At 40.9% G+C, this 14764-nt stretch overlaps 1 protein-coding gene across 2 annotated transcripts in view; it reads left to right on the forward strand.

The window, feature by feature from the left end:
• LOC125884702 (neuronal membrane glycoprotein M6-b-like) overlaps window positions 1–14764 on the forward strand; it is a 62265-nt gene that overhangs the window by 42078 nt on the left and 5423 nt on the right. For both annotated transcript variants that reach the window (XM_049569815.1, XM_049569814.1), the window contains exons 2-6: window positions 4172–4358; window positions 7205–7364; window positions 7926–8094; window positions 11915–11988; window positions 12067–12132. In XM_049569815.1, coding sequence (XP_049425772.1) covers window positions 4172–4358; window positions 7205–7364; window positions 7926–8094; window positions 11915–11988; window positions 12067–12132 — 656 coding nt within the window. The remainder of the gene's footprint in view (window positions 1–4171; window positions 4359–7204; window positions 7365–7925; window positions 8095–11914; window positions 11989–12066; window positions 12133–14764) is intronic.

Here is a 14764-nt window from a genome sequence, read left to right on the forward strand (position 1 = left end):
CGCTTACAATTTCTCTCTCTCTCTATTCTTTCTCTGTACTTTCTTTGCTCGCTCTGCCTCTTTCTTCACCTCCTTCTCTCTTTTTCCTCTTTCCTTTGTTCCTCTGCTCGCTCTCTATCGATTTCTCACTCCGTCTTCCTCTCCATTCACCTCTGCTTTCCTTTTTCTCTCCCATGCTCCTCGCTTATGCTGTCATTCCTTCTCATTTTTTTCTCCATCTCCTTCTTTCATCCCTTCTTTTTGTTTTCGTCTGTGGGAAAAACAATGAGTGAGCATCTGTCTATCTGACTGTCACTCTCAGCTGCAAATTGAAATCCTAATTTAAGCAGGGGGACATTTTCTAGTTTTGTCCTGCAGGCCACAGAGGAAGCAGAGGAAGAACAAGCTTTAACAGCAGGGGGTGTTAATCCTTAATTGCAGCTCTTGTCTGTCAAATTATTTGCTGTTCTGTCGCTTCACAAAATGAACTCAAATTCCCAAATCTTTCACTCTTTTATACCGGCGAGCTGGGTGTTCAGGCGCCTTCACAGACAGCCTGTAAAACGTTCCCACATACTGACGCACCGTCCTTGGTCTGAGATTGTTGAGATGATATACGATACAGTGTCGTAACAGGACCGTAACATATTGTCTAAGCGATTAACTCCAGCTGGCTCACTGTAAGTACAGCGTGGGCACGCAGCCATATTTCATAGAGAGAGCAGAGAAGAAGACAAGCAGGGCAAAGGCAGAGACAAGAGGTAGCGAGATGCAGCGAGGTATAAAACGAGAGCGATGGGCCGGCCTCGGTGTGTCACCTAAATTCTACTCTAATGAATAGCCCATTGATTTCCATTAGGGCTGGCTGGAGCTGACCACTCTGGCCTGTCTGTTTCCCATTAGCGCACTTTAAAACTGAGGCTGACAAACAGTCGTAGCCACGGGCGGACCGGATGAGGAGGCCACTCAGCGTTTAAAAGAAACCTGGGAATTGGTCCATGAAGCTGCATGGGGCCAGGGAGAAGACAGTTAACAGCAGGAATTATACGAGCCTTAAATACCAGTCATGCACTCTCAAACATTTTTCCCTAAATGAGCACAATCTGCAAATTTAATGTCACCTGGAAATTCTTGATTTGCATTTAAAAAAGCAGGATTATCACATCTCAGTGGCAGGTTTTACTCTCCTCTCTAAATAAAAAGGCAGGAAGACTAACATATTAAATTACCTGTTGAGATTGACCTTTTACAGCAGGATGGAGTGTCAGTGCAGAGCAGCTTTTAAACAGCCTCCAGGTCCTCATTGTATCGACCACTGAGTCCATTGCGGTCCCCCCCCACCCCCCTGGAGGCCTGGCCTGTTTCTCGGCTCAGGATTTTAGAGCCATCCAGCCTTATCAGCTCCACCTCTCCATCAGCCCGCTTCCTTCATTAACATTAATAGGATTTGGATCTATTATGCAACGAGCCTCCGCTTCGTTACGCAACGCACAGTCTTCAGCGGCAGCAGCATACTTTGTAGGGGAGCAGTTGCATCTTAGATTTATGGCCTGGGTTTTCTTTCACTCAGTGGTGGAGTGGAGGGGTTTTCGATATGTGCTGGCACATGACCCCACACTGAGGTCAGAAACCAACCTTTACAGAGAGGGGAAACCACAAGTGACCACAACAAAAATATTCTTATCAGAGAAAAACTGTGTTTACTAAGACTGATAAAAGGTGTGTGAGGATGCAAACTGATAAGCTTCACAAATATTTGATTAAAGTTTATGTAAATTAACAGCTGTTTGTTAACCATAAGCAGGTGAATAGTAGGCTAAGTCATAAAATGTGGTAAATTTACAAATAAAATTTCAAAGTTTGAGGTTGTAAAGTTGTTAAAACAATTGAATTTTGTAGCTCAGTCACCAGAAGAAACTGTGGGCATGAAAAGCGTTTTTTGTGTGTTTGGTGGTTTGTTTGGTTTTTTTTGTCAATCTTGACATCACTGCTTTTCCTGCCCGGACTGTGCCCCCAGAACCACCAAGTGAAAACAGGATCTTGATGATCTGATTTTTGTGCCTTAACCTAAACACACATCTACCACAGAATTGTTGAACTGTAAAGTTTCAACTTATCTACTAAATAGTAATGTGCAAATGACACATCAATCACATGTCACATCTTATCTTGATTTGTACATTTTGAGAAATTGTGTTAAACTGTCTAATTCAACAGACAAAAACATTTTCCAATTCTGCTTTTCCTTTGTTGTGCATACACCTAACCTACTGCAGGCATGTTAGCAGGCTGTACGTAAGCTAAAGGCTAACATCATCATGGTAACACCGAAACACTACGCCTTGCAATGGCTACAGAGAGCTGCAAGCTGCAGCCATTTGATTCTGTGGCAAAGTGTGGCCAGACCAAAAGTCGGGGATAATTTAACTTTTAGCAGCAAATTGTGGCCAGAGAATATCTGCAGCCAATCAGTAAACAGAGTCCTGTGACTCCTGTGACATGTTGACTTGTGTTACAAAGAATTTCTTCCAGCCTGCATAGCTGAGGCTGATGGGAATGTCATCAGTTTAAAGTTGTACAAAGAAATTATGAATGTCTCTACTAATATTCATGGCAGACATCTCCCAGCAGTGATGCTACCAATCATTATTCTTCCCCTCAGTGGGGCTGAAATCAATCTGCTCGTTTAAACTCATCAATAACAACTTGAAACACCAAGGGTGTAGGTTTCGTTTCAACATTCCAACACATAGGGGCCTATAAAACGGGGTATTTGGGGATCATCCGCCAGAAAATGTGAGCATCAAACACCTAATTTCCTGCATTCTGGTCAGCTTAATGCACCAGTTTTTTAATTTGTGACGTGTTACACCACCAATCAATCAATTGTGTATTCAAGGCTTGACAAATAGAAATATTTAGATTCAACAAACTTCTCAACATGAAATAATGATGCTTCAGAGTTGCCAATTGGAGCAGGTTGTCATGGAAACAGCAAAGTGGCACACACAAGACAGTTCATTTTGTCTTTTTTTTCCCCTCTCTCTCCCAGAGTAACTTCCTGCTTTGCTGGAGGAGCTATTTTTAACGGGTGTTATATAAGATGCGACTCTTGTGCTCAATACAATGTTTTATTTTCCCTCCTTTTCATTCCTCTTCATCCTCTTGACTGTGATGGGAGCAGAAAGCACCGCGCTTCCCGTACCTGTATCCTGAGTGAGTTATGGGCTTCACGCTCTGCTACGGTTAATGGAAAACAAATTTACTAATTTATCATCATCATCACTGTGTAGAAGCCGCTCAAGCACAGGGGATGAATGTCCGTCATTTGTCATCATTTTGAAGTTGTGAAAAATTAGGCAAATGCTGGTGAAAGATGTAAATAAAGTGTGCAGGGCAGTTGTTGCCTCTTTCAGTTCCTCATGTCACATTTGACGTTTGCGTTGGATTTTTAATTGCACTGACACCAAAAGTAAATGAAGCAAAACATCAGTCTTATTATACCTTCTATCTGCAACAGTAAAACCATCTAACAGCAAAAATATCTTGAGAATATTAAGAGGTATAAGATTTAAGTGCATCTTAAATGTCACCACTCTGATGCCCCAGAAAAAGGCTTTTATTTTGAAATAATTTATTTAGGTCATGAGTTATTCATGCATAAGGAAGAAAAAAAATCTTGAAATGTTTCTTTAAAGACAAAAGGGAGATAGAGTTGTTTTCTTGAGCTGTGTAGGATGTGAGCATGTAGCACAGCTTACATGTAATATTCAGCGCTCCCAGCTGAGCTCAAAGTGAATGCACACTAACTGTGAAAGATGCTATGATTAGCAGCTCAACGTGCCTGACAGGGAGAAGTGTTGTTCTTCTCTTGTGACACTCTTGCAGCGCACGCATGCTTGATTCAGCCCCAGCAGTTTGAACATCCACGCAGTTTTCTGCATATGAGTAATGGTTAAACAGCAGCAGAGAGAAGGCCATTGAGTGTTGCAGTGAGTGTCATCACCGGAGCCGATCAAGCTATTTTATGTGTCATGTTGCAGCAGTCTGCTCTGTATGCTTCGGTTTGGTTTAAAGCATACATCTGCACTTTTAAATCTGACAGATTTAACCAATTTTCTCGCCGCAGAGTTAATTTTCCTACAGCTAATTTCAACAGAGTTAATCCTGGTCTCCTTGTCTCCCCCTTCAGGATGCTTCGAGTGCTGCATCAAGTGTCTGGGCGGGGTGCCCTACGCCTCCCTGGTGGCCACCATCCTCTGTTTCTCAGGCGTGGCTCTGTTCTGTGGCTGCGGCCACGTGGCGCTCACCGGCACCCTGACCATGCTGGAGAACCATTTCTCCAGAGTCACCACAGACCACGCCACCCTCACCTTGGTGTAAGTTCTCAATGTGGTTCAGCTGGCTGACAACAACTGTCCCTCGAATACTCAACTGGCTTTCTCTGGGGGCCACTTTTGCAAAATGACAGGAGACCAGGGGCCAGTCATGTATGCAATGCCATTTCTAGGATTGAAGGGGCGCAGGGGATCCTCCCCTAGCACTCTGTGTGATAAACAAGTTCTGTTTAGATGTTTTTTCATGCACACTGGCACCTTATGTATGTAAAAAGTGCAAAAGCAATTCCTGAATCAATTTATTGTTATTGTGTATTAGAAAATGGTTGGGGGGCCAATGCGGCACCCTATCGAGGACCAGATTCAGCCTGCAGGCTGCAGGTTGAGTATCACTGGAATAAGGTGCTCTGCTTACTTGCTTTACACTAAGTTTTCATAAAGACTCAAGGAGCATGATGAATCATTGATGAGCTCCTGGCACCATTAATGGTTTCAGTAGAAATCTTGAAGCAACAACTACCCCTGCAGTTATTAAATCTGTCGACAGGAGCCACCCACATTATCTGTTATGATTCAGAATACCCTAAAACGAGTAGGCATGGTGTCTCTTAACTCAAGTGAATGAGCATTTACAGAAAGAGTACAGATACTCTGAGAGAAGAAAACAATGAAGGGAGGCACTTAGGCTACAATACCAGACTCAGAAAAGTAAATTTCATTTTTTCAAATGGATCCTGGTTGTCACTGGAAGATTGATTCTCAATAATACACTCTTCAAGCTTCTCTAAGTTATGGATTTGGATCTATTAATGTATTTTTTTTAAAGCTTTGCAAAATGAGATTGTGATGTTAAAGCAAAGCTGTGACAACAAGGGGCATTAGGTAAGTAATTACTAAAACACTGCATCAAAACAATAGCATCAGTGGAGAAAACCATAAACTAGTGGTCATATCTCTCTGATATTGGCTGATATTAGCAACTATAAACTACTTGTTATGCAACTTTAAAGCTAGCTAATAATAGCCACCATAAACTACAGACGAAATGTCTCTAAAGACAGTTAACATTAGCCACTACAGACTACTGGTGATATGTCTCTAATGGTGCATTCCAGGCAGGCTTTTGAACTCGTAAGTCACGACTTCAAGTCACGAGTTACGACTTTGTAGCGCTCCAGGAAAGTTACAGCAAACTGCCAGTTACTTCCTGTTTAACGTTGAACATGGCGAACCGTTTGTTTGTGCTTCCCCATTATTGCTATCGCCAAAGGTACCTGCTCCTTGCTCATTTGAATGAAACGGAGTCACAGATGGGTCACAGATGCTATTATAGGCTATTTTTTACGTTATCTGTGTGTTTGGAAACCTATTTTGTATTGATTTATTCTTGCACTGGAAACCAGCTGCCAATAATGCGTTAACATTAGGGTTATTTTATGCCATGTATCACCTGCATCAACACCACATCCATAGGGCTGCCATTGTTGTTTAGAGGAGTATTGGTTTAGAGGGCTGTGTGACGTCAGAAACCGTAACTGGGAGTACATCGATCTGGTCCAAGTTCACGGGTGAGAAGTTACGGGTTTGACTGCCGTTCCAGTGTACTTTCACGGGTTATAGGTTGTGAAAACACGAGTTACGGGTTGCCTGGAACGCACCATAAAGTTAGCTAACATTAGCCACCATAATGTACTGGTGATATGTCTCTAAAATTAGCTAACATTAGCCACCATAAACTACTGGTAATACACCTCTAAAGTTAGCTAACAACATTAGCAACCATATGCTACTGTTGATATCTAGCTAAAGTTAGCTAACATTAGCCACAGTACGCTGCTGGTTACATCCATATGTGTATATGTATATGATATCTTTGGTTACATCTCTCTAAAGTTATATGCTACTGGTTATATCTCTTTAAAGTTAGCTAACACTAGTTATAATATGCTACTGGTTGTATCACTCTTAAGTTAGCTAACATTAGCCACCATAAACTACGAGTGATATATTGCTAAAGTTAACTAACTTTGGCCACCTCAAGCTACTGGTCATGTTTTGTCTGAAGTTAGCTAACATTAGCCGCCATAAGCTACGGTCATGTCTTTCTAAAATAAGCTAACTTTAGCCAGCATAAGCTACTGAGCATATATCTCTAAAGTTAGCAAACATTAGCCACCATAAGCTACAGTACTGCTCACACCAGAACAAGACTGTAGCAGCCGCTGAGTGTATTGAATTCACACAGACAGCAATTTGCAGGTTGTGAAACACAAGGCGCACCGCATCACCTTCTTTTAAAACTTAAATGCCACTAGTAAAAAAAAAACAAACAAAAAAAACGCTTGCTACACCTTTTTATTGTTGCCAGGCAACCACCCCATCACCTCCTTACCCTAACCAGTCTGTGTAATCAATCTGCCGTAATTGTTTTTTATTATTATTTTATTAATTTTACAGTAATTTAAAGCAAGTTATCAAAATGGACAGGCAGAGGGTACTTGCTGTAGCACTGGATGAGAGGCTGTCAGCAAACAGTTTGCTCTGCATAGGGAAATAGAGATTTGTGTGCGTACATAGAGACACTAAAAAACTAGGGTGGATCATGGGGGGAGTACCACCAGTTGGTGCTGGAGTTGCCTCGATGATGGCCATTTCCAGGCGTATTTTAGGATGACTTGGGGCAGTTTGACAACCTGCTGTCTATCGTCAGGCCTAGCATAACACAAATGAATACTAACTACTGAGTATCAGTTTAGAGCATTGAATTGCACATTTTTTAGCCCCTCAGAGTTGCATACTGTAGGTGTAAAGTTGCCAAGTGCACCTTTAAAAGCCCAATTATTAGTTAGATTTATAACATAATTTCCTTTCTGTATGCCTGTGTTTAGGATCCAGATCTTTCAGTACATCATCTACGGTATTGCCTCTTTCTTCTTCGTCTACGCCATCATCCTGCTGGCTGAGGGCTTTTACACCACCAGCGCCATCAAGAAGGAGCTGCAGAGTGACTTCAAGACCACCGTCTGTGGACGCTGCATCACCGCCTTCGTATGTCAACACGCACACACCGACACACGCAAGCAGATGCTGCAAATCATCACACCCACTGACCCAGATACACTCCAAATGAAAGCCTCTAAATGAGATTTAATTACTCTGATGTGTATTTTATAATGTCCTTGCTTAAAATAGTGTTCATGGGCTTATAAAAAGTAAATGCAAAACAGTCATTCATAATGCAGGATGGGACAAAGGTGGTCAAGAAAGTGATGCGGAGGCGGAATAGCGCACCTCTACTACACATTCATGGACACGCACAGACACATAAGAAAGACAGATGTATGCAAACACTTGTGCACACACACACACAGAAACACTCCCACTTTAGCCCTTGAGGGTAACTCTGGCACAATTTGTCCTTTCTAGCCTGATTACTCTAATTGCTGCAGATGTCCAGTAACATTAGCTTAAACCTGGACACTGAATGTGTGTGGTGGGGTAGAGGTCTTTAAGGAATAACATTAACCTATTTTTTCTGAATGCAAACTTTAGAGGGAAAATTATACTGACAAAATGTGAATCTCTTGTCTGGTTTTGTCCTCTCCTCAGTTTATGTTCCTGACCTACATCCTCGCTCTGGCATTCCTCGCCATCTTCGGCTTCACAGCAATACCTGTTTTCCTGTTTTTCAACATGTGGAATACCTGCGCTGCCATGAAGTCTTCTGAGGCCAACATCACCTTGCCTGACTCCATCTGTGTGGATGTCAGGCAGTATGGTAAGTTGTCCCATTGTCATCGACTACAGAAAACTTCAGTTAGTGATTTCTTAGATTTCCCAGGGTAGCTTTTGACAAAAACGTGACAAGGGGTATTCACACATTGCTTGTGGCCTAGTCGGCAGGTTGATTTACTCTCTCTTCTTCTGATAAAGTGTTTTTCCTGATATAAAAAGCCGACAGTTATCATTAAAGCTCATAAAGCTCTTCCACTGTCACCTTTCATTGAATCAGGAGTAGAAATGTCTCAAGCATAAAGTCATGTGGAGAAATCAAAGGAAACCAGAGCTCCATCTGAAACAATGATGCAGTATTAAAGGGTGGATTTTTCCCTCAGTGCCATTAGATGTTTATTATTTTATTCTAATATACACCGCAAACTACTGTTATGAAGATTGGCAGCCTCAGAGCTGTGTTTCTTCGCTAATCCTCAAGTCATCGAGGCCATTCTGTCCTTCATATTTTTGCTCCTGCTCTGTTCCCGCACACCTGATCTAATTAAGGATGACACATTTTCATTACAGACTAATTGGATCAGGTGTGCAGGAGCAGAATTTGTAGGACAGGTGGGCCTTGATAACTGCCGTTACAAAACCGCAGTTCAACAGGAAAAAAAATGGAGGCTCAGTATCTCCTTAGGTACTTGTCAGATCTTGTCTACTCATATATTTCTGTATCTTTAGAACTAGGAAGGTACCAACTTGTGCCAGTTTGGGGTTCATGGGGAATGTGGTGTTTATTATAAGCAGCAAAATGTGCCAAATATATACAACTCACTGCAGTTAAATATATTTAACTCACTGCACAAAGTTTTCCTTTGGGGACATAATTTACGGTTGGAAAAAAAGACAATAAATCACAATATATCGCAATATATGTTATCGCAATACTCAGCATATCGCAAAAATGTTTAAAATCGCAATAATATGTAATGTGACTGAAGTATTGTGATATTATCATATCGTGGGGCCTCTTGTGATTCCCACCTCTAGTTTAAACCTCGGTGGTCAATTTAGATGTGAGCACCCCGTCTTTTAAGTCTGTTTAGTTGTGACCCCTCATTACTTAAATATGTCTATGGCCTATTCCACACGGACAAGTGTATTTTTCCCTCCTTTGTTTTTTAAAGAAACTGTGTCCACACAAGCAAAAAATCTCAGTCCAAATGAAAACGTAAAACACAACTGAAGCGCTGTCAAGAGCATGTCTAACTGACAGGAGATGATATAATCCAAACCCTTCAGGGCTGTACACATGCTATGTCTTTAACCGACTGGAAAACACAAAGTCGGACACTGGGCGTTACTTTTGTGCTTTTTTTGTGAGAACTTTCATGAGTGCTGCGGCAAGATCAGTGTAGAGGTGATAGATGAAAACGTCTAACAGCTCTGCACCAAAATGATAAATTTACATTACTAATTAACAGAAGAAGGGAAAGGTATCTGTCGGCTGTGATTAGTTGTTCCTCATCACATGACATGCAGTGCCGGCTGCAGCGTACCAAAAGTTGAACTCAGTTTATCTCAGGGTGTAGCCCTGGCGCTGTGAAAAATACACGCTCAGGAACGTGTGCGCGCGCTTGCCGCATGGCTACATTAAAAACAATTAATTCGAGGGCACAAAAAACGCAGCATGTGTATGGCCTCTAAAGCCACGCTAAGAAGAAGATGTTGGCCAATCAGACACCTGAAAAACGCTATTATTGGAAGGCTACCAGTACCTGGAGCTAGAGTTGTACTGATACCAGTATCGAAAATGCCTCCGATACTGCCTAAAATGCGGTATCAGGTATTGGCGAGTACAGCCTACGACCAATCCGATACCATGTAATGCCTCACGTCATTATGCATATGCGTGCAACAGGCAAACGAAATGGAAATGGAGTGGAGTTTAAAAAGCGTACTACTGTACTAGCCTTTAAAATGTAATTTTTTACCAAATTGTGTGGCTGCACTTTAACCTGTGTCTTGATCTGTGTCAACACTGGATAATAATAACAAAAAAAAAGTTTTATGGCATTCATTCTACTATTATGTATTTATTTCTTAATATTTTACATAGAGTTTTAGGAGTTTAGACATTCAACAATTCATATCCCATCCTTTTTTTTTTTTATGCGCGGGTATCGGTATTGGCAGATACCTAAGGTTCAGGGGTCGGAATCGGTATCGGGAGGGAAAAAGTGGTATCGGTACGTCTCTACCTGGAGCAGTGACCTCCTTAGCACATGCTGACGCCTCTGTTCCTCAGTGCAGTTGAAGAGTGACTGTACATTCATGTGTAAATGTCCTTTTAGCAAGGTTAGAACCAGCGCTATTTTAATCACTTTCGCTAATGCACAAAATGTCACCTCATTTGTGACGCCTCATGAAGGAGATTATAGCATGTTACAAGCCTATAACTCGATTTCCCCTGTCTACATGTTAACACCTCAAAAGGAGTTTCGGAAAATCTTCACTCTGGGTGGAGCTTTACAAAAGATCCGTTTTTGGACCCAAAATGCAGTTTGCATGTAGAGGAAAGGTTAAAATGCATAGAAAAAACTACTGCTACTACTACTACTTATTTTTAGTAGTTTTTTTTTAAAGCATCCACACACTCAAATCTGTGTCCTTATAAATGAGCAAGCTTTCAATCAGAGAACTTCTTCAAGGCGTGAACAAGTGACTGCAGCAGTATAAAAGGTTCACTCGAACTTCACTTGATTAGCCTTAATGCAAAACACTTGTGTCAGTCAGATGAAGTTGTGTGGCTAACTATCAAGGGAGTTGTGGTCCTGTGTTTAGTGGACTACAAGTTAAAGACACAGTGTCTGTAGAGACGGTCAAATAACACTGTGGAATATACAGACCTCTGCCAAACATAATTATGGAAGTGAAAACACTGAGTGAAGTAAAATAACAAACATATTCATATACAAGTTGCATATCCCCTCATGTATTTTGATTTGCAGCTGAAGTAAAAGGATCAGATCGCACGCTGTGCAGCATTTAACAGAAACTCCCCTGATCAAGGCAAGTGAGCTCAAAAAATGCCGGCTAGCCTCGGCAATAAAAGCTTTTAACTTTCCACGTAAGAGAACATCCCGGTGCGTTTCACACACCTGCAGGACAGCAAAATATAGATCATTTTTCGAACTACAGTCTGATCCAGAATGCTTTCTATCTGTCCCGACACTATAAACACATATTTATCTCCAGCTCTGGTTTGCTTCAAATGTCATTTTCTATATAGGAAGAGGTCACAAAACACATTTAGATTATTGAGAGCCTGATTGGATCTCTATGAAAATCCACCTCCCTGCAGTATTACAGCACAGAAACGCTCTCCTATGATTGCATATCTGGTTATCTGTTTGATGGCCTAATGTACAGTATGTGACCCACATTTGAAGGACAGCTGGCCCGCTCACAAAGTAGGATCACATATGCTTCGTTGGCAGTCGTACTGTACTACACTGTATGAAATATTAACCCCAATTACTGGCCGTCATCAAATTATTATCAGAGTGAAAGGTTTTGGTAACTTCGATCTTATTTTTTTGGATAATCTGCATGGAAAGAAGTAAAAGTAAAGGCAGAATGTAGATAATGAGCCTATGTCGGCAAGTTTTTAAAAATGTTTTTACAGTAAAGACGTAAATCGATATAATGACCCACATTTTTCCTGTAGGAGAGGCTCAGAGGCCCGGACAGCAGCAGCCCTGTTTCCTTTAATCTTTATCCCAGCCTGATTCATAATGCCTTCAATCACACAGTCTCGGGGGAGGAAAAAGCTTCTTGTCTCCGTCCTGTGACGTTTCATCTCTCTGATCCTGCAGGTATTATTCCCTGGAACGCCACTCCAGGAAAAGCTTGTGGAGCCACACTGGGGGACATCTGTAACACCAGCGAGGTGAGAGGACACTGACCTTTTCTTTTCCTTTCTTTATTCCCCCTCCTTCCCTCTCTAACGTTCTCTTTCTCTCCACAGTTCTACCTGTCCTACCACCTCTACATTGTCGCGTTCGCCGGCGCCGGTGCCACCGTCATCGCATTGGTAAGCCGCTCATGATCCCACTGATAATGTGCTGCTCAAAATATGCACGTTGCCATGGCGTGCTTATCTGTTGCCATAGCAACCCCCGCCTCTCACACGTTTTTTTGTCAGTATGTCGTCCTATGGGTTGAGATCCAACCCTGCAGCCTGCCTCTGCTGCGTGAGTGTGTGTAGACAGGGTCAGTGTTTTACTCCACTGTGGAGGCGGGCTGCTTTGTTTTCTGTCCAGGGAAATGGAGATACTAAAAAAGCAATAAGCAGATGTTGTGTTGGATCACCTGACAGCCCTCTCTGCGCTCTGATGTTTTCCAGCTTACTCGTTTAGCTGATACAGAATAGTATTAAAGAAACAAGGAAAAAGCATGTGAGCAGAAAAGTACCATTTAATTTGTGTTTAAGCCTTTTTTTTAGTTAGTTGTTTTCTCAGATTATTTTCTTTTAATTTAATTTAATTTAATTATTTTTCTACATTTGTATGGAGGCATAATACCTTTAGAAAAAAAATTGCTGTGATTGTCAGTGATAATAAAATTGGTTTTGAATTGAGATGATAATGACAATAAAAAGATTCAAATAAATGTTTAATGGCACAAATGGTCTCACTGACTGATGTTTCGGTACAGCAAAAAGACAACAGGTGATTCCACTATGTAGTACTTGTGAGTGAAATCACCTGGCAGGATGAAAATGAGTCTTGTTTAGCACTCAAATGTACGAAAGTTTAATGCATTCACTAAGAGAAAAAAATATGCATATATTTGCCGTTTTTTTTTTTTTTTTATCAATTATCAAGATTATTATCTAACAATTTTTCATTAAACAAAAAAAACCCTTTCACATAATTCTGAGAAAATAATCTTCTTAAACATATATGTAACATTTCCTGCATTAAAATCAACCAGACCAATGTTATATATTTTTGAGTTGTGCACTTACATTATCCCAAACCTTTCAAACTGAGTTAAAACCCAGAGAAATATGTCTTTTTAATCAAAGTACGTGTCATTTGGTCACCATAGCCTGTTAGTGGTGTCATATCACCTTTGCACATGCATCAGGGTTTTGGTTGTCTGCAAGAAATAAATTGATCTAAATTTATTTTTAAATATATATATTTTTTTAAATTTAGCTTTATGTCAGCCATATTTATACAATACACCTTTAAGATCTTGGTTGTTGTTGTTGTATTTCTTTATTATTATTATTATTATTATTATTAAAGGGTTAATTGCAAGCAAACAACCAATTATTAAAAAAAAAGAGAAAGAGAGATGTGTAACAAAGGCATACATTATAAAATTGGGAGACATTCCAGTGCAATATTTTTAAGTTGGTTAGGAGGGATCTATTAATTAGTCAACACCAAAAATGAGGCCAAGACTGTCATACATATTGGATCCAGATTGACCATAACTTCATGAATCTGTCCATTTGCAGGCGAAGTGAGAAGGTAATTATTTCCATTATGTATATTTCATTAACTATATCTGTCCATTCTTCTACGTTTATAACTATATCGTTTAACTGGATAAAGTTTTTAGTCATTGGACATCTGGGTTTTAACTTAAAAGAAAAACAAGTTCAGCAATCATCAGCAGAAACTCATCTCCAGTCCCTGCTGTACTGAGCAGCACTGGAAAAACTCTGATTTTGAATGTGACACTTACTTGTTTTGGAGAGGAAGAGACCTCTGCCAATAATTCAGCTTCCAGTAAAAACCTCCTGAACGAAAAGCACCAAAGGAATCCTCACCGGAAGAAAATGACTGCAACGACTGCAGTGCTCTGTCTTTTGTTGTTGATTTCTGATTTAGGCAAGGAAAGGCAAGGCAAGTTTATTTGTAGAGCACAATTCGTACACAAAGCAATTCAAAGTGCTTTACAGAACAAGAAAATGCATTAAAAGCACAATACAAAATAAAAACATAAATAATCATTATAAAATGAACTTTAAAAGAGAAGAGTGCAGATAAGATCCTTTCAGTCACATGCACAGTGAAATAGAGCTGTTTTGAGCCTAGATTTGAACATTGTCAGAGTAGAGACCTGTCTCACATCTTCAGAAAGACTGTTCCAGATTTTAGCTGCATAAAACTGGAATCCTGATTCCCCATGTTTAGTCCTGACTCTGGGCACCAGCAGGAGGCCGGTCCCTGAGGTCCTCAGAGTCCGAGATGGTTCATATGGCACTAACATGTCAGAGATGTACTTTGGTGCTAGGCCGTGGAGAGACTTGTACACAAGCAGAGCTGCTTTAAAGTCTATTCTCTGAGCCACAGGAAGCCAGTGTAGAGACCTGAGCACAGGACTAATGTGCTCGTACTTCCTGGTTCTGGTCAGGACCCGAGCAGCAGCATTCTGGATGTACTGCAGCTGTCTTACGGCCCGTTTGGAGAGGCCAGTGAGCAGGCCGTTACAGTAGTCTAACCTACTAGAGACAAATGCATGGATAAGTCTCTCCAAGTCAGGTTTAGACACTATACCTTTGATTTTGGCAATGTTTTTTAGATGGTAAAAAGCTGCTGATGTTATTGATTTGATGTGGCTGTTAAAGTTCAAGTCTGAGTCCATTATTACCCCGAGATTTCTAACCTGATTTGTAGGTTTTAGAGAGAGAGACTGGCGGTGACTGT

Source organism: Epinephelus fuscoguttatus, linkage group LG24, assembly GCF_011397635.1.
Source record: "Epinephelus fuscoguttatus linkage group LG24, E.fuscoguttatus.final_Chr_v1".
Taxonomy (NCBI): domain Eukaryota; kingdom Metazoa; phylum Chordata; class Actinopteri; order Perciformes; family Serranidae; genus Epinephelus; species Epinephelus fuscoguttatus.